The 24,324-nt window shown below is 38.6% G+C and overlaps 3 protein-coding genes across 4 annotated transcripts; 1 reads left to right on the forward strand and 2 right to left on the reverse strand.

The window, feature by feature from the left end:
• Nucleotides 1-12,318: 12,318 nt before the first annotated feature.
• LOC110753393 (kinesin-like protein KIN-14E) lies at nt 12,319-18,242 on the reverse strand. The gene is made up of 14 exons (XM_021954298.2): nt 17,899-18,242; nt 17,438-17,506; nt 16,443-16,632; nt 16,121-16,243; nt 15,614-16,030; nt 15,395-15,535; nt 15,190-15,291; nt 14,881-14,998; nt 14,581-14,771; nt 14,288-14,470; nt 13,829-13,924; nt 13,425-13,622; nt 13,026-13,297; nt 12,319-12,932 (listed from the first exon to the last, which is right to left on the reverse strand). Exons 2-14 carry the CDS (start codon nt 17,443-17,445, stop codon nt 12,701-12,703), a joined length of 2,271 nt encoding a protein of 756 aa, XP_021809990.2. The 5' UTR covers nt 17,446-17,506; nt 17,899-18,242; the 3' UTR covers nt 12,319-12,700.
• A 687-nt stretch (nt 18,243-18,929) lies between these two features.
• BASL (breaking of asymmetry in the stomatal lineage) lies at nt 18,930-20,341 on the forward strand. Of its 2 annotated transcripts, none has more exons than XM_021954212.2 (5): nt 18,930-19,020; nt 19,198-19,559; nt 19,684-19,813; nt 19,981-20,110; nt 20,202-20,341. In XM_021954212.2, exons 1-5 carry the CDS (start codon nt 18,930-18,932, stop codon nt 20,314-20,316), a joined length of 828 nt encoding a protein of 275 aa, XP_021809904.2. In that variant the 3' UTR covers nt 20,317-20,341. The 2 variants fall into 2 exon arrangements, with proteins under 2 accessions (XP_021809904.2, XP_088109559.1); XM_088253433.1 differs by having other exon boundaries at nt 19,684-19,806; nt 19,971-20,110.
• Nucleotides 20,342-20,680: 339 nt separating this feature from the next.
• MPB2C (movement protein binding protein 2C) lies at nt 20,681-23,643 on the reverse strand. Its single transcript, XM_021954201.2, has 5 exons — nt 23,318-23,643; nt 22,979-23,062; nt 22,026-22,373; nt 21,472-21,690; nt 20,681-21,111 (listed from the first exon to the last, which is right to left on the reverse strand). The coding sequence occupies exons 1-5, from the start codon at nt 23,525-23,527 to the stop codon at nt 20,962-20,964; spliced, it is 1,011 nt and encodes a 336-aa protein (XP_021809893.2). The 5' UTR covers nt 23,528-23,643; the 3' UTR covers nt 20,681-20,961.
• Nucleotides 23,644-24,324: the final 681 nt, after the last annotated feature.

Below are 24,324 nucleotides of genomic sequence, written 5' to 3' on the forward strand. Positions count from 1 at the left end.
ATTTGTCCTTTGCGCTGGGAAAAAATGTTGCAAGAACTTTGAAGCAAGATCCGTCCATGTTGTGATGGAATTTGGAGGTAGATAGTGAAGCCATTCCTTTGCTGTATCCTTTAAACTAAATGAGAAAAGTCTCATTCTTATCTCATCACTACTCATGCCTTCGATCTTTATTGTGGAACACACTTCCTCGAAGTCTAGGATATGTGCATTAGGATTTTCTCCAGGATTTCCCAAGAACTTAGGCAATATATGTATCATGCCCGATCTCAACTCAAAGTTTTCCAAAGTGCTTGCGGGATATACTATGCAAGATGGTTGTCCAGTTGTTGGCGGTGAAGAGTATTCTTGCATAGTAAGTTCCGCATTTGCAGCTGCTGCCGCCATTGGTGAAGGTGGAGGTGACTCGACTTTTGGTGAGCTTGGTGATGATGAAAATGGCGAGAGTGAAAAAGGCAATGGAGTAGACACAGCTAGTTGGATGTTCCTTTCTCTCAAAGCTTGAGCTTGGATATCTTCTACAGTGCAATCTAATGAAATATCCAAATTCAGAAGGGACATAAGCAAAATGTTCCTACAATAAGAAGAAAACAAAAACAAACTCAAATAAAATGAAATGACAAACAAAGAAAAAAAATGAAAATAAAATTAAGTACTCTAAATATACTCAAACAAAACATATAAGCAACCGTGCCAGTTCCCCGGCAACGGCGCCAAAAATTGTTGCATTCTTAAGAGGACACAAATTAATGTGCAAACAACCAATTAAAAATACCCGCAAGTGCACGAATCTATTGAAGTATAGATTATGTAAGTACGGGGTCGATCCCACGAAGAACTTGTCGGCTTCCTATAAGTTCTAATTTGAGTACGTAAAGAACACTTAATTGACACACCACAAATGCACAAATGCAAAATGGAAACTAAAAATGAGTAAAGAAGTGTAAAAGAAATGAAACAACACAAGAAAACTAAACAAAAACACAAACAGCATTTTCTATCACTCTTTTATCACCCATTTATCACCTATGAACAGTGCTAAAGCGACCGGTCGTCAGGTAAAAGCGACCGGTCGTCAGGTAAAAGCGACCGGTCGTTTTTGGGCAGATTCGAAACTCAAAATTTGACTTGAAAAGCGACCGGTCGTCAGGTAAAAGCGACCGGTCGTTTTTGGGCAGATTCGTTTTCTCTGTTTTTCAGTTTCGACCTCTGTCCAGTGTTTTGCCTATAACTTTCCAACCGTACGTCCAAAATTCACGTGCTTTATACGGTTGGATTCAGCACAGAAAATGGAAGAACACAACGCGGACCAAAAGTCCAAAACAATTACAGAAAGAAATAAAATTCAGTAACAAAGACACGTAATGTGTCAAACACGCAACTCACACACACATTGGGGGGGGTTTTGATTTGGTTCAAGTGATCTATTTCTATTGCATGTAAGTAAATGGACTTCGAATTTAAATGAGAATGGAAGAGATGAATTATCAAGATGTGAAATCAAAATGTAACAAACACTAGGGTTTCGGAATCCACCCTAAACAATTCTACCCAAGTTCATGAATACTCAAGTGATGAACTCTAAACGTGTTGATGAAGATGTTCGCAATCAAGACCATGGGTCGTGGCTCAAGACGCATTGATTCTCTCTAATATACGTAAAGTGCATGGTTCGTGCTACAATACTTGTGCCCTCCTCATAACCGAACCTAGGTATGGTTCGTACTTCGATTCAATTACAAGGAGAACCCATTAAGTTCAAAGAGAATATGAACATCACAAGAATCCTAATAGCATGGTGTTTACATTAGGTATTCAAGAAACCAATTCACATGGATGATTCTTACTTCATCCATTTATTGCTTAGGATAACATGAGGATACACATAATCCCAACAATCTCAAGAAGCATGCTTTCAAAGGTGATCAATCAAAGAAGAACATACATCAAGGATAGATTAATTTGGTGAATTGGAATTCATCAACAATATCTAGAAATTCATACACTCAAGCATCAAAACAATAAGGTATTCATGTTTAGGGCTTCAACCTAAGCCCTAGCTATGGAGTTTAGTTCCTCATAATCATTTCAAACACAAATTCGAAATAAAACTAGAAAGAAGTTACAGCTTTTGTGAAGGTGGAAGCTCAAGGTCTTCAATGGTGGAAATCTCTTCCACTTCTTGCTTGGATGACTTTGTCTTCCTCCTCTAGCTCTCTAGCTCCCAGCTTTTAGAAAGTCTCTGCAAATTGTAATAAAAACTGAATGAATGATCCGTTGCCTAGCTGCTGCCCCAAAGTCAATTGATTCCTCTCTATGCTCCTCTCTCTCCTCCTTTTCATCATGGCACACTTTTGCCTTTGTTTTCTTGTCTCCTCTCATGATGAAGTTGAAAATTCCACTTAACTAAAGTAAAATATTGTTACGAAAGGCATGGTAACAAGTAGAAGTAAGATCACACTAAGTGGAGGTGAAAACTGGCCAACTCGGATTTCCAGAGCTGTGGTAACATGCTGGATTGGTTGGATAGGCAATACTTATCCAATGGAGCTCAAATTTGGATATTTTGTAGTCAACATCCATTGGAACAAGTCTTATGAAGATCATCACCTCATCCAAGGACCGGAACATGCTGATCCAAGGCCACGAAGTTGACCTACGAAAATGAACAAAAACAGAATTTATATCAAATAATGCACTTTTAGCTCATTTTCATACAAACCAAAGTAAAACCTATTAAAACACAAAAAAGAAGTAAAAAGCTATAAAATGTCAAGAACTAACTCAAAATAGTGGGTGAATAACATGAAAAATCATGTGTAAAAATGAACCGAACAGAGAGTGGCCGTTCTTGACTAGTTCAGGAATGGTAAGAGGAGCTATATCCTCGTTGTAAAACCGTGCGTCGATGCTATTAGCAGATGGCAAGAATGGCTGTGGATCTGCCTTTATCATTTCATAGTCCTCTAATTCTTCGTCCCACATCAGTAATTCTTGCTGAAGGGAAGATGGTATAGACATGCTCTGATGTATCCAATCCCTTCCCATCAGAGCATGGTAAGAAGACGTGCTATCTACGACCAAGTATGATACCATCAAATTTTTAGATCCGACTTCAAATTCGGCTACCAAAATGCCATGAGTGGCAGTAATGGTTCCTGCGAAGTTAGATACAGTCAAATCGATGGGAATGAGATCTGCCTTGTTCTTCCCCAGCTTTTCTAACCTTTTGAATGGTAGGATATTAACAGCAGCTCCTCCGTCGATTAGCACCTTCTTAAATGGCACGCCGTTGATTTTGGCGGAAATGAACAAGGGCCTCAAATGCTTTGTCATTGCTCGGGTTGGTCTGGTGAAGAATACCCGAGGAATCCCTTCTTTCGAATTCTCCACTTTTCCAATCGCGCTTGATTCCCTCGTCTTCAAAGTTTCAGGCCTTTCGTTGTGATCATCAATTATGTGTATCAACGCGGTCGGATGATCCCCGATCAGACTATCGCCCTCCATATATCCTGGCTGATCCTCTTGTGATCTATAGAAAGCTGGGAGGATGTACACCATATTTATAGGCATAGTTTTCTGAATCGTGGGTACCGGCTCAACTTCCATGAGCTGACTTTCTTGGCATTCCTTTACTGTGGCGGTTTTTGATGTTGTTGGATCTGCAGCCTTTTCTGTCGTGGCAGTGTTCCTGAGGACCCCTTCCAAGGTTCCGAATGTCAAGGCTGGGGTGTGATTAGGCTGCTCACCTTCTTCTTTGCCTCCGATCTTTAATCCCAAAGCGGCTTTAAATTCCTCATGATCGAGTTCGTAGTTCAACCAGTCGTCATCCTCTTCTTCGGACATGTTATCGTCTTCCTCTTCTTCTTCCATGGATAACTTGGCCCGAATCATTTTTTGTGGCATTATAACCTTTAAACCGGACCTTGATGGTCCACCTTCGGGCTTCACTGCCATTACCTTTTCGTTATTCTGGTTGCGCGGAATGATTTCACCTTCGGCCCTTGCAGGGCGCTTGAGGATAGTTTTGCCTATTGAGAGCTTCGGTATTTTTGAGTAAAGTGGTGACTGATCAGCTGGGGCATGGTGTTGTGGCTTTGGTTCTCTGGATTCCTGCTCTTCCTGGACCTTTGGGAAGGATGGTGATGCTTTTGGTCTAAGGACTCCAGTGGTTGGTCGTTTTCTACTTTGCACTTCGTGGTTTCCGACTTCGGTATTGGCAATGGAGTCAAGGTTGATCGTCTGGTTCTCCAAATGTCTTCTAGCCTTCCCGTACTGCCTTCTGACTCTTCGGGCCTGTGTGTTGGTCAATTCGCTTTCGGGCTTGCCTCCTTTTCCCACTAGGTACCACCTGCCGTTTCGGACCATTGCAACTCTACCGGACTCAATTGGCTTCACATTGGTCGAGTTGGATGTGGTAGATAGTCTGCTATTTCCTTTATTCTGAACGCGCATCTTCCCCGGTTGTGCAGATGATGCTCCGGATTCAGGTCGGACCAATCTCGTGCGCCATTCGTCTCTATCTTCTAGTCTTATGCGTTCGGCCTTCTTTGGTATGAATGGCTCTTGGATGGCTTTTCTGCTTACGTCTCGAAACTTCTCATAATTGCCTTTCGGGCCCTGACGTGGGCTAAAAGGACTATAGTTTCGGGCTTCGGACCTGTGATAGCTCTGGTCATCTTCGACTATATTTTGAGGTAATCGCTCATCTATGTTTCCTCCTGCGGCATGTATCTCGAGCTCGCACTCACATTTGCATCAGCTGCACATCACAATTCCGGCCGTGATGGTCGCTTTTGGTCTTTCTATCAGTGATGGGCTAGCCTTCCTTGCTTTCTCAACATCCACTACGATCCTCCTCTTATTCTGCCTTTCGGGCCAGTTGACTCCGACCATGTGAATGGGAAACTGTTAATGTATGAATTTTGAGTATTTCTTTTGGCTTCCCTTGACAATTTTGCAATAGGATTTTTATTGTTTTTATCAAGCTCAAGTTTAGATTAAGAATAACTTCTCTAGGTGTTCTTAACCATCAACTATCCTATGGAGGTTCAAGCAAATTGACAAAGGTAAATTTGCATTGCATTACATTGCATTTTCCAACTTCTGAAGATTATGACTAGTCAACCTCTGCCTCAGTAGGAATTCCAGCTCACTGTTCCAGCTGGATCCTACCCATATGTTTTTGTCTTATTCTGCAAAATTCCCAGCTGTCATTGTACGATTCTAACCTAGGAATTTTGGTGTAAAAGGAAACCAATTACTCTTTTGGGAGCCGTCACTTTTGTAGGCAAGTTTTGGAAAGTTTCCTTGGAAACTATCTCTTCTTCCTCAAGAGCAAACCTTCATATTTTTCATCTTTGAGTTTTCCAAATTGATTTTTCGAAAACTGCATTTGAAATATGAAAACCTCATCTTGCTAGATCAAACACTCTCTCATATATATATCTAGGTAAGATTCAAGATTGATTTCTTCAAGACTATGGTTTCTTGAAGAAATTGGTCATTCTCCTTTGAATCCAAATTTGGTTTCTATTTGAGTTGGAGCTTGCAAGCTAGTGCCATGGGATGAACGAGCTGGAGAAGGAGCTGCCATTGCCATGAAGAACTGAGCTTCAAGCTTTGCTAAGTTGGAGAAGAAGATTGCACAAAGGAGGTATAGCTCATCTTCCTAAATAGATCTAGGTTTTGCTTGAGCTTGGTTGTATTCCTTTGTAAGAATCTTTTTCTACTTAGTGGATTGCCTGGTCGGTTGATGACCTCCAGTTTTTCCCAATGGTGGGTCTCTGGGTGAACAAAATCTGTTTTGCATATCTGTAAATTTTTCTGGGTTTGTGTTCTTGGTGGTTGACTAGTCATCTTTATCTGCTGTTTGCTGTTTACTTGATAATGATGATTTCACACACTTTCACCATAGTTGTTGCTAGCACAGGGGATGCCTAGATTGACGGGTCCTTCTGAGTGCCTAGGTTGTCACTAGTAATCTTCTAGGGTTACAGGTACTTTGTGGCATGCTCCGTGTGTTCTTTTGATTGTGGTTGTTCATGACTAGTATTGGTCAAGGTCTAAAGTGTGTGCAGCCCGTTGTGGTTGTGTTTGTGTCATTTAATTTACCCCTCATCACCTAAGTGCCAATTTCAGAAACGGCTCGTTATCGACTCTCATGGTGGTTGGTTTATCCAAGAGGATCTTGCCTTCGTTAATGAGATCCTGGATGGCATCCCTGAACTGACACAATTATTAATAGCATGAGAAAAGGAATTATGCCACTTACAGAACAATTTGCCTTTCACTTCTTCTTCTTTTGGGAATACGTTTTTCTCGTCCAGCTTGATCACCTTCCCTCTGAGCAGCTCATCAAAGATATTTTCCGCTTTGGAGAGATCGAAGGAATATGATTTATGTTTTTGCTTGTAGGGTACGAAACCTCTGATCGGTGGAGGGTTACTCCGCTGTTCTTTTTCCCGGTCTCATTACCGCCTTGCAGGTGATTGGATTCTTTATTTGAACGATCTCTGCGAGTGACACTTCCGGACCGACGCTTTCCTCGCTGGCTTCAGTAAATTCGTTGATGACTTCCAAATGATGGACTGGGTTTTTGAAGTAGACGGGCTTAGAATTGTTTCTTCTTTGCGCTTCTTCCTGGAGCAACAATTCATATTTCCCAGCCCGCTGAGCCACGTCTTGTAAGTCCATAACCTCCTGATCGTCGAATTTTTTCCGAAGGGATAGCCTGAGAGCATTCTGGGCCATCTTGATGAAGTGTTTCTCATCCATGGGGATTTTGCATTTCATCTTGAGCTTCTTAAAACGGGCGATGAAATCTTGTACCGCTTCATGCTCTCCCTGCTTCATATCCGTCAGGTCATTGATAGTGACCTCGGGCTCGGGCCGATAATATTGCTCCATGAAGGGTCCTTCCATTTCCGCCCATCCTGTAATAGAATTTGGGCTTAGATTTGAATACCATGTGAATGCTTGGCCCGAGAGGGAGCTTCCGAACAATCTCAGTTTCAGAAGAGATTAGGTTTCAATAGCAACGCATTGGGCCGAGAAGCGCCCAATGTGTTCCAATGCCGATGCGTACAAATCTTCTCCGTTGAATAAGCTGAAATTTGGCACCTTGAATCCCCTTGGGAAGGGTAAATCATCGATGTATGCAGGATATGGCTTCTGGTATATGGGTCGAGCCGCCCTTCTGATTCCGGCCTGACCATTATAAACGAGCTGCCTTAGCCCCTCTATCTCATTTCGTACGGCCTCGTCCGGATGGAGTGCCGAAGGTGGTTCGATAGCGGCCTGAGGGTTCTGACCTGCCTCGTCCTCGTCGTCAGAATCTTGAGACTGCTCGGTTGTCCTTGCATAATCCCGCCTAGCTCGTCCATTACCCGCGTTATTACCGTTGTTGTGGGCAACCTGGACGTTGAACCCTGCAGGTTCTCTCCATTTCTCGGCGTACATATTCTTTCGGACGGGTCCTGGTGGTAAGGCGGGCTCGCCGGTCCTTGGTGCTTGATATTTGGAAGAGATTCTAGAAGGCGTGAACCGCTGACCTCCCAGTTCCTTAGATGGACTGGTTGCTTGCGTAGCTCTTGGACCAGCGAGCGTCATGTCTGGAGTGCCTATGTTAGCAACTTGGAAAGGTGTTCCACAAGAACTTCCTATCACCATTTTGGGAGACGTTGAGTTAGCATGGCCGCTTGCTTGGCCCAGAGAATATTTTGGAACCCCTGAGGAGGTATTCTCATTTTCGAGGAGCCCTTTTCCTTTCCTGGGTGCGTCCTCTTCCTGTGCCATTCGTATGATTCGTTCGAAGATTTGACTCAGGTGAGCCCTAGTCTCGTTTCCTTGTAGAGTCGTGTTCTCATGTCCTTTCTCAACGGTCTGGACAATGCTCTGGGACATGTGATTCATGGAATTGGTCATAGAAGTGGTCATCGTCTGAAAACCTTCTCTCATGGCCTTTTCCAACCGTTCAAAGGGGTATTCTGTGGAAGATTCCATTGACTCTGTTTCCACGATCCCTTTGTTTCTTTCGTCAGTGGCTTGGGTGGACTCTTCCATGTAGACTTTCCTTCTGGTCCTTCTCACCATACACGAGTGAAAGTCCCACTGGGCGTGCCAAAAATATGTTGGGTCTCTTTTCCTGTCAAGTATTCTTTTCGCCCAATGTCGTAGTAGGCGTGCTCGAAAGAATACAGGAGCTGTTAGACCTACACCAATGCCCCGATTGTTTCTTTCTTGGCCCACGCAGATGTTATTTCAATATTCAACGAGATTGAAAGTTGAATCAGGTTGATAAGAAATCCAGTCCAGCCCTATCTTGGTATGAGCGAGCGTGGTTAGTATTTTGTGGAGTCTGCGCCTTCTTCCTGAAACTCTGTTCAAGCCATTGTGCACCAGGTGGGGTACTGGCCTGGTTTGGTTCTTTTCTATGCCCCAGTTAAGAGGACTTCACAATTCTTTCTCTCGTGTATATGTCGGCTATGGTTGGTGCGAGCAACACCTATCCAAGCAAGGGAAAAAGACAAAGTTCTTGGTCAGCAAACACCTCGCGCGGGTTTACGAACCTAAGTTTGAATTTAAATTATATATATAATTTAACCATAATTTCGGGCCCAACTATATGACTTTCGGGCCCAACTGGCTTGTATCCCTCAAGCCTATGCGGCCCGATTCGGGCTAAAAACCTTTCGTGATATTATAGTTTTTTAAAAAATGAAAGCGAGAAACTGCTTAAAGATTGCAGATATGGAAATGAAAACAGACATAAGCATAAAAGAGCTCTTTAGATATGGGTTCCATCATTCTTATTTACTTAACTCTTAAATTAATGACAGAAACAGCAGAGATTCATGCTTATTAGTTTCAAACTATGAAATACATTATCACGGTGATCTAAGGTTCATAGCCGACTAAATTATACAAATTCAAACTGAACATTTTCAAAAGTTAATCATACCATGGAAATGGCAGAGAAATAAAAAAGATGAACACAGAGATCGTCTAGGTATCTGAAGTCTGAACGAGATGACTGGAATGCCTTGGATGCTTTTTTTTTTTTTTTTTGAGTGTTTTACAAGACGTTGCGTCTGGTTTTGGAGAGAGAGTCCCCTTCTTCTGTGCTGGAAGCTCTCTATTTATAGGAGCAGAAGAGGTCTTAAGTGATGATGACTGAGCAAGGATATTTGGCTGTTGTCCAAAGTTAGCTTGCTGATTTGACGCTCTGAATTGGTCCATAGAGGGGGAGATCGATCTTTCTAACGAGAACTGCCGGTCCTTCGAATTAGTTTCCTGGTCTGAGGCGTTTTCGTCCTTGGCAATTTGATGTGCAAGTTGGCTTCTTACCTGGCTTGGTGGCTTCCTTAGGCGGCTGGCTTTTCTTAATGGAAGAGGGAAAAGTCAAATCGTCATTAAATGTTGATGGTCCTTCTCACCTTCGCGTGGGTTTGGAACAGCTTCCGATTTCCCATTTTTCAATAGTCCAATCGCTTTGGGCCCTCTACCCCTTGGGCTTTGGTTTTTGTCTTGGTCTTTATTTTAAACAAAAAATCTTTTTGAAAAACTTTAAACTGTAGACAATTGTTGGGCTTGGGCCCTTGCCATGCTCTTTTTTGGGGAGGTAACCATTTTTGGTCCATTGACCAAAATTGGGTACAAACAGTTTGCAAATTTATATGGTTTCCTTTGATTTCTCTAAATGCAATAGCAGATCTTAAGAAAATTTCAGTTGCCGACCTGCACAGAAATCTTTTCCCGTCTAACATCTGGGAGAAAAAGAAAAATATTGTCCAATAGATGGAGGAGGAAATCAGTGATGATGGTGGCTGTGGACCTGTGGTGGAGGATTGTTTTGCGGGGAACTCTTGGACTACCAGGACTCAAAGACGACAAAAATGAAAGAAAAAAGTGGGAAAAATATGAAAGACAAGTAACTAGAACAAATGCCATTGACTTAAATGCTATGGAGGCCTGCATCTTTCCCTTGTCCTTCCTTAGATAAAGTGCTTGGTACAAAGATATGTTGTTGAGGATCAGAACCCCACACAGAAGAATTTGCAAAGCCATTGTCTCGTAAACTTGTGCTATGCCCTTTGATCCAGTGGTTGCTTCCTTCACAAACTCAACAAAGCAGTACAAATTGAAAAATCCAACTGTTGCCAATATGGTGAGCATTGGAGAAGAGGCCCCAAATTCCATAATCTCTTTCTTGTATCGCTGCGACACATCTTCATCAGCCACCTTGGCTGTTATGGCAAATGCTGAATCAGTATATCCCAGGAAGTATAAAATGGTATCAACGAAGGCAAAGAGCCACATTCGTTGGTCATTCCACCAACCTAGGATTGTGCCACCAGACCACAGAAACTCCACAAAGCTCAAAGTATACTTGTCAATGATCACATATGCAAATGGTATGAGCCATGGACTTGAGATCTAGATTCACAAACAAAACCCATCAGACATTGAGAAATATACTATTTGGGCGGCTATGTTATAAACCACGTCTCTGATAGAGGTGAGGCGAGACTTAATTTTGTGAGTAGTTATGTCTCATGTTTTTTCCCTTTTTATTATAACAGAAATAGTATAGCCGCGCGGCTATACACGGGTTTTTCCAAATTTTTTTAAAAAGAAATAGTATAGCCACACGGCTAAACTGGGCTTTTTCAAACTTTTTATAAAAGAAATAGAGTAGCCGTGCGGCTATACTCGGTTTTTTTCCAACTCTTTACAACAGAAATAGTATAGCCGGGGCGACGATACTCGGTTTTCCCAACTTTTTTTTTTAAAAGAAATGGTATAGCCACACGGTTATATTGGGTTTTTTCTAATTTTTAAAAAGAAATATTATAGCCGAATGGCGATACTCGGATTTTTCCAATTTTTTAAAAAAAAACTGTAGAGGCGCCCGGCTATACTCGTATTTTTCTAAATTTTTTTAAAAGAAATAGTATAGCCCCGCGGCTATTCTAGGTTTTCCCCCCTTTTTTAATAAAAGAAATAGTATAGCCGTGTGGCTATAGTAGGTTTTTCCTAATTTTTCAAAAAGAAATAGTATAGGTACCCGGCTATACTCGTATTTTTCTAAATTCTTTTGAAATAAATAGTATAGTTGGGTGTCTATACTTGCTTTTTCCATTTTTTTTTTATAAAAGAAATAGTATAGCTGCGTGGTAAAATTCACATTTTTTTAAAAGAAAATGTACTATACTCATATTGAACATGTACGTACATAATTTTCATGTTTAATACAAATATTTTTTTATAAAATTTTCAATAATGCACACAAAATTCGTGTATTATAAACACTAGCCTCTCCGCACGCACTTCCGTGCCTGTGAGAGGCTTTTTTAAAAAAAATTAAAATTTATTTTAGAATTAAAACAAATAATGGGTAGTTGTGTCCCATAAAAATAGGCCATTATCTGATTTTTCTTTTAATTTTAATTTTTTTAAATAAGAAAAACAAAGTGTAGCCGGGCGGCTATACTACTTCTTTAAAAGAATTATAAAACACTCCGTATAGCCTCCCGGCTATACTATTTCTTTTAAAAAAACATGTATAGCCGATTGGCTATACTATTTCTTTTCAAAAAAAAATTAGAAAAAACCTAGCATAGCCGCTCGGCTATACTATACAAATTAGAAAAAAATTGGCAAATTACAACTTAAAAGTTCAGTGACTATAATATTTTAATATATATTATTTGTATTCAATAATATATGTACAATACGTTACTTTTGTGTGTATTATTTAAAATTATGTCAAAAATACATGTATTAAATATGAAAAATACGTAAGTACATGTTCAATACGATTATTATACATTCACCTTTTAAAAAATTAGGGAAAACCAAAGTATACTAGCATGGCTATCCTATTTCTTTTGAAAAATTAGAAAAAACCGAGTATCACCGCACAACTATACTATTTATTTAAAAAATAAGAAAAAACTGCGCATAGCCGGCAGCTATACTATTTCTTTTTAAAAAAATTAGCGAAAATCGAGTGTGGCCGTTCGGCTATTTAAAAAAATTTTAAAAACCAAGTATAGCCGCCCGGCTATACCATTTCTTTTTAAAAAACTATAAAAAAAAAAAGTGGCGGTTATACTATTTCTTTTAAAAAATTAGTAAAAATGAGTATAACCGCACGGCTATACTATTTATTTAAAAAAAGAAAAAACCCCGTATAGCCGGGCGGCCATACTATTTCTTTTAAAAAATAGAGAAAACCATTTCAAACAAACAAAACCAATCCCAATGCTTCACCTACCTTTCTACACAAAATACGGACGAAATCAATCACAATTCCAATTTCAGTAATCAAATTCAATTTACAATTTCAGTAATCAAATTCCATTTACAATTTCAGTAATCAAATTCCATTTAGCATATTCCCAACAATTCCTTTTCTGAAAAAGCTGTTCCTGAAGAGGGCAAGTAGACTCTGACTTCAAAACCCCCCAAAATTGAACCAAAATGCTTACATATTCCCAACAATTCCTTTTCTGAAAAAGCTGTTCCTGAAGAGGGCACGTAGACTCTGACTTCAAAACCCCCCAAAATTGAACCAAAATGCTTACATATTCCCAACAATTCCTTTTCTGAAAAAGCTGTTCCTGAAGAGGGCACGTAGACTGACTTCAAAACCCCCCAAAATTGAACCAAAATGCTCAAACAATGCCAAGACATGCTGTCATATTGAGAAAAGATGGCTTTGTTTGGGTTTGTTTAGGTTGCGGAAGGGATTCGAAGATAGATGAAGTCGGGGTTTGGGTTTGGGTTTGGGTTTGGGTTTGGGTTTGGGTAAAGAAGAAAACAGAGAGGAAGAGGAAGAACTGGGTTTTGTAGATTGTTCTTGATCTTCTTCTTTTGAAGCAACATTTTTGGTTGGATCATTTGCAATCAATCGAACTCTTGATGCGAACCTGAATTAGCATAAAGGCGTCAGAAAAATTTCAAACAAAAATATCACACTTAACCAAGATTTCAGCCAAGCCACTAAGAACAATAGAACTTACAATAGAGAACAGTATGTCTCATCCATATTTGATTCGGCAGGAGAAACATTAATGAACATTAGCGTCTTGGCATTACCAGCAAGTGAATAACTCATCAACATCGTCAGTTTATCATTCCTGTAGGGTATGTGTTGATTCCGTTCAGACAGAGCTTTGATAACATCTCCGAGTGCTGAAAGTGATTTATTAATGCTTTGAGCTTCTTTAAGTTCACTGCCTGAAGAGCATGACTTCTTGTTTCTTTCCGAACCAGCAAGATCCACGAAACTTAGCTACACATGAAAGGAAAGACATTATGAGCATAACTTCACATGAAACACTAAACCATGCCTTAAGTGAATGCAAACTAATGTGCATGAACAAATATTCATTCATTTATTCTGGAAAATATTGATATACCTTTCCTCTTCCAACTGATTGAATTTGAAGGTTGGTACTTTCAATGAAAATTGAAAGTATGACATGAGATCTTGAACTTTCTGCATTCATTTGAGTTCCAGCTATATGTCTTTGTTCTAAGCCACTTTGAATGACGCTTTTCAGTTCATCATATGTTGAAATTGATAAAACCGTTGCATTTTCAACAAAAACCATACCCTAACATCACAAATGAAACATTGAGAGCGAACTTAAAGAAGGTGATACTAATCAACAAATTAGGCCAAATACCAAAACGAAATATTTAAATAACGTAGAAATTTAAGGACCAGATATGCATAACAACTCAAAACATTTGTCAGTCTTATAAAAACCACATGGCTCATAGAATTACAAAACATTATAGACCTACATAAACAGATTACCTTCGGATCTTTCTTGATATCCAATTTCAAAGACTTCGAATTTTTTGGTAAGAGAAGGTCCACAAATGTTTCTCGATACAATTCCACCATGTATGCCTGTGCAAAAATATATAGATGAATACCATTATCAAGTCTAAACAACAAGAATGAAAGTAATTTGTATATTTGTTTGAGGGTGTTAAATTAGATAGATGGACTTCTTCTCCATACTCTTATTGTCTTCCATTTTCTTCCATTTGAACAGATGTTTTTATTGTAGTTAATACACATGCTGATAGGAAAAAGAAAGCATCACAATAATCATATATCTCTTTTGTGAGAGTTGCAAGTGTCAACCACTAACAAGTAACCATACGCCCATACAAAATACACAAACCAAATATGCATTGATTTAAAATATTTGACAAAAGAAAATTGACTGGCAACAAATGATCATTATATAGAACCAACAACACATACCTTCAACGAAAATGAGAATTTGTTTCTGTCTCGACTCATTATTTTAAAAAGTTCTGCAGTTGCCCGTGGAATGAGTCCAGGATTAGTTTCTGAACCATAAATGGTATATGTTTTTCCAGAACCCGTTTGCCCATATGCAAATATGCACACATTGTACCCATCTACAGCTGATTGTACCAAATACTGCATTAAATGGACAACAAAAAGATAAAATATTACAAATGAAATACATATGTATATTTCATTGCAATTAAGAAAAATAGATTTCATTAATTGAATAGAAGAAAACTTGCCTTTGTATCTTCAAACACGTCTTCTTGGGTGGCACAACCATCAAATATCCGATGAAATGTATGCTTTTTAAGTTCACCTCTGTGTGGATGTGTAAGCGTGAACTCATCAAGACTTGTAGTAGCCCCTCTTTCTTCATCTGCAATCTCCTTTCCAGTGAAAGGTCTTATTCGACAAAAGACTCTGATCTTGCCTTTCATATATTGAAGGTATCCAAATGAACAAAAATGTCACTGATAGTGAAAAGATTGAAAAACTTAATGCTCAATCAAATATCAAAAGTATTCTAAAGAAATGCCAACCTTCTATAGTATTAAAATAGCGCTTCCTCATGAGTTGTTCCTCTTTGAAAAGCACTTCCAACTCAGCTAATCGAGCCCCTTGCATCCTCAAGATGGACTCATTCTTTCTATCGATGTCCTGAAATCAACATAAATTCATTCACAAAATGTTCAAGAGGATAAGCAATCCTAAAAAACAAACAACAAACAGAGCAAGTGCCTGCTCTCAAGGTCAAGAAACTATAAGAAACAAGCACAGCAACAAAGCAACCCTAAACCCTAAGAAACATAAGAAATAAAATAAAAAATCTAGTACAGGATTATCATTACCTTTAAGTTACTTTGCAATGAAGCAATCTCAGAGTTCATGATGGCAAGAGTTGAATTAGCAACAGCTAATTCTTGCTGAATTTTGTTCTCTAGAAAATCAATCTGCATAGTTAACACTCACTGAGATATTTGATTTCTCCATTGGGTACCACAAACAGAGACAAAAAAAAAAGCGTTTTGAAGAAACAAAGCCCAAAGGCATTACCTTATCAGCTTGAGTTTTCACAAGTCCAGATATTCTTTGCTCCAATAAAAATCTTTCATTTCTTAGTGTCCTTATAGTTTCCTCTTTCGCTTCCAACTCCTCATCACGAAGCTTTATCTCATCTTTAAACTTTTGTAACACCTATATCAGATATCATTCCACTGTCAATAAATGAAAAGAAAAACAAAAAGGAAAATGGAAAGAAAAGAGAAATTGTACCTCTGACAGATCTTGGTCTCTGGTAGGGGCCTCATGTGGGCGAACACCGAAGGAAGCACGGTGAGGAGTAGCTGGGTTGTGGCGATAAACGCCAACCAACACCAACTCCATAGTGGAGGGAAGGACCCTAAAAACAACATGGTCATCAACTAGAAGCTGGTTCTCTCTTGCAAATGTGAGCCACTTCCTACCTATAGTTGTTCTACACTTGCCTGTTAATTCATTTTTAATTTCTAGTTGCCACTTTTTCCTACCCCATTCACCCAGGCATATTTTTCTACTGATTCTAATGGTGAACATGCCAAATCTTACATCACTCAACTGTTTTTTTACATTAACAGGTGGAGAGAAAAAAGGTTTGCAACTTGTACAAAGTTCGTCAAGTTGAATCTTTTGCACAAATTTTTTAGGTATCATCTGCAAGAATAAAAATCAAAAAGAAAATTATCATACTTTAAAAAAGAAAATAAAAAAATAGAACTAATGCTGCATATGAGTAAGTCTTACCGTGTTGCTTTGTGTGAGCGATGACTTACTCATCACAACCATAAACTGATTATCATCCATAGCTAGATGTTTACTGGCTTCGCAACCCACTTCATCTACATTGTGGAACTCAAAGAAGATGATCTACGAGATGAGGTTGAAAGTTAAAACTAATATACGCATAGTTTTGTTCCATAAAAGGTAAGTTTCTCCACTCACTTCAAACACCCACATACATATTTATATGCATACATCTTTCTCTTAGCATAAATATATATATAGCAAAAAAAGAAAAAATGTGATGTGCTAATTCCCAAACCCTAAGTCCCAATCAGACCCATACCTGACCAGTGATGGTGGAGCTTCGTTGTGGGAGAGAGAGCGAGGAGCTGAGGGAGGAAGAGGCGGGACTCGACCCTCGGAGGCGGTGGTGAGAGGAGCTGAGGGAAGGAGAGGTGGATGTCGACCCTCGGAGGTGGTGGTCGGTTACACGAGGGTTCCCTCGTGGTGGGAGAGAGAGAGAGGAACTCGACCTTCAGCACACCGCCAACATGAAAGGGTCATTAGGCATATATAGTAATGGACAGAAGAAGCCAGCGCTGATTTATTAAAAAAGAAAAAAGAAAAGGGAAGATAACAATGTTGGGGCAGATTTACTCTTCCTTGAAATCTCAAGACCTTTCAAACAGTGTAACAAGTTAATAATTCGGAACCTTTACATAAACTAAGTGAGGTCTAGAACTACTCAACAAAACTAAATCGAAAAAATAACAAGCAAAATGGTTTTAGCCAGAATAATTGAAAATGATTAGATTTCTTCTGTAAGAATGGAATTTTCAATTAAGATAACTGGCTATGCAAACTCATTATAATTATAACCCTACTCTTTAATCTCACTGTAAATAGCATCATTCCTAGATTAAATTTATTTACTGATTCAACCATTTATCTGAACTTGATTCATTCATGCAGGGCATAAGCTAAGCTCAAATGATCAGTATAAGAATATTTTGTAATAAATTACCCAAATATTTTCAATTGGTTGAATTGGTAGTGTTAGTGAACATAGATACAATTCCAATTTTCTTTCCAGGAACTTAAATAACAAGTAGAGAAGGACAAGACCGATTAGCGAAAATTATGATAGACCACTAATTTGAAGATAAACAAGAATTAAGAGTGATAATTAAAAAAACAGGATCATAGGCAAGCAGGAGAAAGCATATCTTGCGTAGGAAGTAAAAATGGAAGCCAAAGCAATGCAGAAATGCAAGAAAGGACATACACAAATTTATGTAACTTTAAAACAAAAGGCAAGCTAAGATACTGTTAGCAAACCTGTTCATGTGATGGGAATGAATAATCTAACGGATACTGGGGGAGTTTGAGAATTGAACGGACAAGCCTCTGCACAGCCACCATCACGATAAAATTAATACTATCTAACAAAATTGTGCACATTGAAAAATTAAATGGAAATTAACAATTAGGGAAACATGGCAACCAATATCCAAACTGTTACAGAAAAGAATGCCTGCTCTGGGAATTCATTTTCTGGAAAAGTCTTTAACAACTGATCAATTGCTTGGCGATTTGAATGGCGCCAAGTTGGTGTGGCGAGGGTTTTTAGTTTTCCAACTAATCGGCGACCGCATTCAAATACCCAAATGTAACCCTAAACTCATTTTGAAGAAACCAAATTTCTTTACATGGAAAAATAATCAGCCACATAACCCTTAGATTTCATCACCCAGAACTAGAAATAGATTTAGAAGATGAAGACGCACAAAGAGCTTTACCTGTCACAGTGGCGACGAGAGATTCGAGAGATCGAGCCTTCAAACTGCCAAAGAAGGAGAGAGAGAGAGATGGGGTTTAGGACTCTAGCGTTCGTCAAAGGAGAGAGTGTAGCGATTTCAGAGTGAGGGAACGAGAGGGAGAGGGGGAGAGAGAAAGAGAGCAGAGCTCGATTTGGGATTTAGGGGGGAGAAACAAAGTGGCCAAAAAGTGATAGGAGGCCAATAACAAGGTATTTATAGACATTAGTTGTATATGCTTTAAAAGAAGAAGTCATTTCCAGCCAGCCACGGACCAAGTGGTCAAAATCAAATGGAAGGCTAGCGAGGCAAATGGGTGTTGCTGATAGACTTGGAAGCTATGGCCGACTTTGGAATTGTGCAATGTTCGTATTTGTGTTGATGTTCTTAATGGAATACTAGCCTCTCTAAGCGCGGGAGGCTTTTTTTAAAAAAAATTATTTTTATTTTAGAATTAAAAAAAATAATGGTTAGTTGTGTTCTACAAAAATAGGATCCATTATCTGATTTTTCTTTTAATTTTAATTTTTTTTAATATGAAAAAGTGTGAATTTACCATATTATCTTCATTTAATTAATAATTTCAATTCTTAATGTTTGCATTAACCAAGGGTATTTTCTAGTATTTTGAATATTTCACCATTCTCTGCCTTTTGCTTTATATATATAGATGATAAGAATACAAAATTATGTAATTAAAAAATATTACGTGGCAATTGACATGTAATGCCATATCACATGCCACATAGGTTGGTAAATAAATGTTAGTAACAAAGTTGGTGCCCGTAGCATTATTGATTTGTTTTGGTTTACCATGTTTGGAAACATAACTGACTAATTACTCATTATGGGTTTAGCACTGTAACTCCCTTCCCTTGGTCATGCTGCTCCTTTTTTTAAATTCAAATGGTCATTTGCCTCTTCTTGTCATCCAAGTGCCTCTCTCTCTCTCTCTCTCTCTCTCTCTCTCTCTCTCTCTCTCTCAACTGTTAAAATTAAGTAGCAAACTCAAAATGTGCAGCACGCCATGGACAATGACAAGACTGGTGAGATGGCGCATGAAGGACTGGGCTTCATGTTTCTTGGCTTGCAGGTTTTCTTTAGGTAAGCAAATTAATCCATATAGCAACTTATTCATGAATCATGATGAACTGGCTAGTAGTTTATACTATCACAGAAATATCAGGCCCTGTAAATTTAAACTGTTATTAATTATTTGATCATGTGATAGTTTATTTCAAATTGGGTAATGCTTTTTTTTCTTTTTGTCTGTTTAAATAGATGATGAAGCAGCTGATAGATGTTGTCCTGCAACCCCCCAACTGCCAATAAGAAACATGGCTTTCGATATGCTGGATGACAGCAGATGCAATGAGACAAATACGAAAAAGATGTCAAGGCACAAAAAATGTAGCCGAGAACGACGATTAAGCCACAGTTCGAAACAGGTTAAAGGCAGTTGCCCAGTTGAAAGTAGGAGTTCCAATAACTCAAGATGCAGGCCACATTTTTCAGACGAAGAATTTATAGTATTCTGCTTTAAAGAAGATGGAGCATTCGACGTCGTGAAAAATGGAAAACCGGAAGCCGCCAGTAGTATAGACTGCACGTCAAGAAACTCACCAAGGCCTGTGAATCGCAAGGTTAGTGACAGTGTTGTATATTCCTTGAACATGTTGAATTATAAAATTAAGACAAAGCCCCCCAAGAAAAAAAGGAAAAGAAGGTTAATTTGATTAGTGGTTTGCTTTTGTTTGATCAAAACAGCTTAATTATGGCGAGGATACAAAAAGAGCTGAAAGGTGTAGCAATCAGGAGAGGTTGACTGGAAAAGCATATGATATTTACCCTACAACAAATGATGGAAAATGTATCATCTTTGACCAAAAGGTAGAGGGTCTTTATATTTCTAAGGTTAAGATATCTTCTTTTAGAACAATATGCATGTTAGCTAGCTCACAACACAAGTCTTAAAAAATGGTGTGCCAAAAAGTATACATTCATAATAACTTGTACCCCATATTCTTTTTTTAAAATGTAATTCTTTTGCTAAGGATGAGGAAGAAGAAGAGGAGAATTACTTGAGTACAGAACCACCTCCTGGTAGCATTGCTGAGGATCGTAGGATGGTGTCCGTTGAATCAAGTGATTCTAATCAATCCGACGGCAGCACAGGCTCTTTTGCTTTCCCAGTGTACGTTAGAACAATTAATTAATTCATGATAATGATATTACTTCCTGGGTGTATTATTTCTTAAGAAGTTGGTAAAAACAATGCAATGCAGGTTGGGTTTGGAGTGGACGGGCAGTCCCGTGCAAATGCCAAAGTCAGAAGCTCTGGAATTAAGAAAGCACAAGGCTCGCTGTATAGGCTTTCAGTTTCAGTGCTGTAGATTCTGAAAGTTGCAATGCATTGCTTTCTCATTTTTCCCCCACGATATTGGATTAAGCATAACCAAATTACTGTGTCTTCTAGCCGAAGCAATAAAAAGGTCATAATGGTTTGTGCATTCATGCTTGTTACTTTCAAACATACTTAGCTTCCGATTGATTGGGATTAATCATTTTAATTGCAGATTAAGCAATATCACTTTTCATTTGGTGGTCAATTGCTGATGCATAACTTTTCAATGTGAAAGTATGATATCCTTGCGTTTTCAGAAAAGCAACATTCTGCCATGAACTTTCAGATCTAAGATAGTAGATAAACAATGTTTATAACTCAATTCCTGTAAGGAAGGAGGCTGCGAGAGAAAGCAAAGACTGATGAGAAGCAAAGGGCATATTGAAGATAACAATATATGTTTGATCATGGGAGAAATTAGATACTATTATCAACAACCATTTCCATAGTCTATTTATCCTAAAAGAAAAAGAAAACGAATCACATTTTCACATAGCCCAGCCAAAAACGAGGAATGAAATATAAAATATACAACAATCAACAACAATTCATGGATACTACCACACTGCAAAACTAGTCAAACCTAGTGGAGCTAGCATGAGAATTCTTCAGTAGGGGTCTGTTAATTCTCCACTTTTGGTTTAGAGAACCAATGATTGAAGATGTAACCTTGCACTGGCTGCAGCAGCAATAGATTCTTCATCTTGCTTTTCTTTTGCAGCGGCAACAGCAGTGATGTAAGCTTTTCTAGCTTCTTCCATTTTCCGCATCTGCGTCTCATCCAAATCATCCTGTTCATTAAAGCATGGATCTTTCAATTACAAGGAATAAAGCAGCCAACAAGTGGATATACATACATAAACAAACTCTTCTCGACACATTATATCCCACACAATAGTACAACTTTGGGCTCAACAAATTGTCCTTTATTGTCTTTCCAGCTTGCTTGAACACACACACAGACGCTTTGTCACCCACACACAATAACCAAGTAAACAGATACTTGAAAAATTAATAGCAATGATACAAGAATATGATTGCAAGAACAGAGGTGTCTAGAGCAATTAGTTAAAATAAAATACGTGACACAACCAACCAAGAAAATAAAGGAAATAAACAACCATATCCAAGGGATGGAGTTATGAACTTACGATACGAGGAAGATGATCCACAGTGCACTGTGAAATATCATAATCTTCACCGTATACAATGGCATCCACTTTCATCAAGCCTTCAAATAGGAACATAAACGATGAAATCTGTCCTTGCAAGGAGTCTAGCTCCTCTTGAAGCTTCTCCACTTTCCTGTTAGATGTCATTGCTTCCCACTGTAACTTTTCCAAAGCAGCTTGCTTATCTGCAAGCTTAATCTGTGAAAAAGGACATATGTCAATAACAGTATGATTCACAGAAAGCGTTGTGTGTGCGTATGAGAGAGAGAGAGAGAGAGAGAGAGAGTAAGCAAAATAAAGTTTATAAACAGGACTCTGCTCCATTTTAGGCAAGTTGCTACTTTAACACAGATTTTGTTTGTATTCTACATTAACACAGGGAACGTTTCAGACAATCTTGCCTTTGTACCCTCTAGAACCCAATGAAGCAACTCCAAAATCTAGATTGACTACTGTCATTAGGCCTCACAAGGAAATAAAATATCATAAGAAATCTCTAATCGTCTCCAAGGCACCGAGCGATGCACGCTTACCTTTGCATCAGAGAGTTGTAGCTTAGCAGCCTTGATTAACGCATCCTTTTCTGAAACTTGGTGCTTCATTTCGTCAAGTTTTGCTTGAATAACTTTCATTTGGTCCTTTGATATCTCCAATGACTTTAAAAGTTCCTCCTTCTCTGATACTTTTCTTTGTAGATCATCCACTTGTACCCTTAATGCATCCAACTCTTCTTGCTCCGCCGAAGTTCTTGGGGAAAAACTAGAAAAGATGTCAGAATCAGGGTTATTGCTAGCATTCGTGCTGGGGTCCTTGTCTCCATGATCCCTCTTCTTTCTTGTGGGAATGGATTGAGCTGGATTCCTCCCTTTTTGTTCAGTTACCTTCAGCAGATAAGAGGAGAGGAATATTAGGTATACAGAAGGAACCCTTCACAGCAAAATCGAAGTAACGAAAAGCAACAAAATCAAAATGAGATTGTTAGGTATACAAAGTGAGAGCTTAAGAACCAAAGTAAAATCCCAAGGTTTTGATGTAGTAGCAACAATTCCAATGGTGATTGATAATGAAAATTTGTCATCAATAATCTCCTTAATCCAAGAAACCTCTTAGATTTTACACAAGTTCAATCATCTGTTGCATTACTGGTTGACTAATAAAAGGGAAATTCAAAACAAACAAAACAATAAGGAAAGAAAATTATTTGAGTCCTCGGAAAAGATAAAACCACTGGAGCATTCACAGACATCAAATTCTTCTAAGGACAACATATAGTAGTTCTTCTACACCCCACCAATTTGGGTATACTATCATGCTAAGTGCTATCATGACACTTTATACTACAATTGTATTTACTGCATTTAATGTTTAAAAAAATGTATAATAACATTAGCTTCATCACTAAAAAAAAAAAACCGCATAAGTATTCATAAATAACAGTTGATTATTCCAAAATTAGCAAGCTAGCAAGAGCATATAAAATTCTTACTTTTTTGGATAAGGATTCTCTAGAAGGTGTCTTGGTGTAGGTCACCGAACCACGCCGCGTAAACGAACTGCTTGCTTTCCGATCCTAAAATAGTTTGCTATGAATTTTGTGAGTAAAAGAAGGAAAAAGATCCTTAATTGAAAATACCAATTTCATTTTCTCCAATCCCAATCGGAAACACATAAAGTAACAATTTTTAAATTTACTCAATTCATCCCAAGTCAGCCATTAACGCTTATTTTCCCCATTTGCTCGGGAACAAAACACAATCAAAAGAGAAGGCCAGAGAGCTGACAATTTACACTGAGAGAGAGAGAGAGAGAGAGAGAGAGGGCTTACGATGAGGGACTGAACGAGAGGGACGATCTCGACGAGGTCTTTGAAGAGGACGCGATCGACATTTCTGTTGTGGGTGGTGGTGGTGGAAGAATGAGCGAGTGAGGACTGAGTTGGGGACGAGTTGGCATCCCCTGAAAGCCACGATTTTAGGTCCTGGGCAAAATTACTTGAATTATCTTGCGATTCCAGGAAATTCTGTGCCTCGTACATCCTCTTCTTCTCCGATTTATCTTCTTTTTCGAAAATCAAATTTGAAAAGTTAAGTCGCAGAGAGAGCCGGACGGGGGAAGAGAGAGAGAGAGAGAGAGAGTGGCACAGTCGCGGACTACGTTTTCAAAATCACTTCTTTTTCAGACAATCGATTTTTCAACGAATATTGATTTTACCAAAATACCCTTGTCATTTAATTGGGGATTCAAAATCTCAAAATGCTCCATGTATGAGAAAAAATATAAAAAGATAAAAAGGATTGGTTTATTTTTATTTTTCATTCATTCTTTTCTTTGTTTTTTTTCGAATTCTAAAAATAAAAATTAAATACAATTGTATTGTTTATGTCTAAGCTTCATCTATATATACCTCAAGAAAATAAGTTTCAAGTAATTAGGCAGGTGCCAACTTGCCAAGTGTTCACTTAGATGCAGCTGAAAGTTGGATGGAAGATCAGCCTTCTTGGCTACCATCTCTCCTCCTTCTACCTGTTTGTAAATGAAGTTTTTCTTGCCATAAAAATTATTTGCACATTGGGAATGTTTTCTGTTTCAAGAATTTTTTGCTGTTAGTTTTTCTGGCAAAGTCATCTGCAGAAGATTGCTATTAAATGGGAAATTCAATGCAGTCTTTTAAAGTTGCACCTGCTTTTAATTTTTTAGTTAACCCATAAGCAACTGCTTGGTTGCCTAGAAAACTCAAGGAAAAGGAGGAGGGGTAAGTGGCAGATGGTAAATTGCACTTCTATGAAGTAAAAGATAATTAAACCCAAGGACAGATGGACTGTTCCAAAAAGA

This window comes from Prunus avium, chromosome 5 (assembly GCF_965620075.1).
Source record: "Prunus avium chromosome 5, drPruAviu1.hap1.1, whole genome shotgun sequence".
Lineage (NCBI taxonomy): Eukaryota > Viridiplantae > Streptophyta > Magnoliopsida > Rosales > Rosaceae > Prunus > Prunus avium.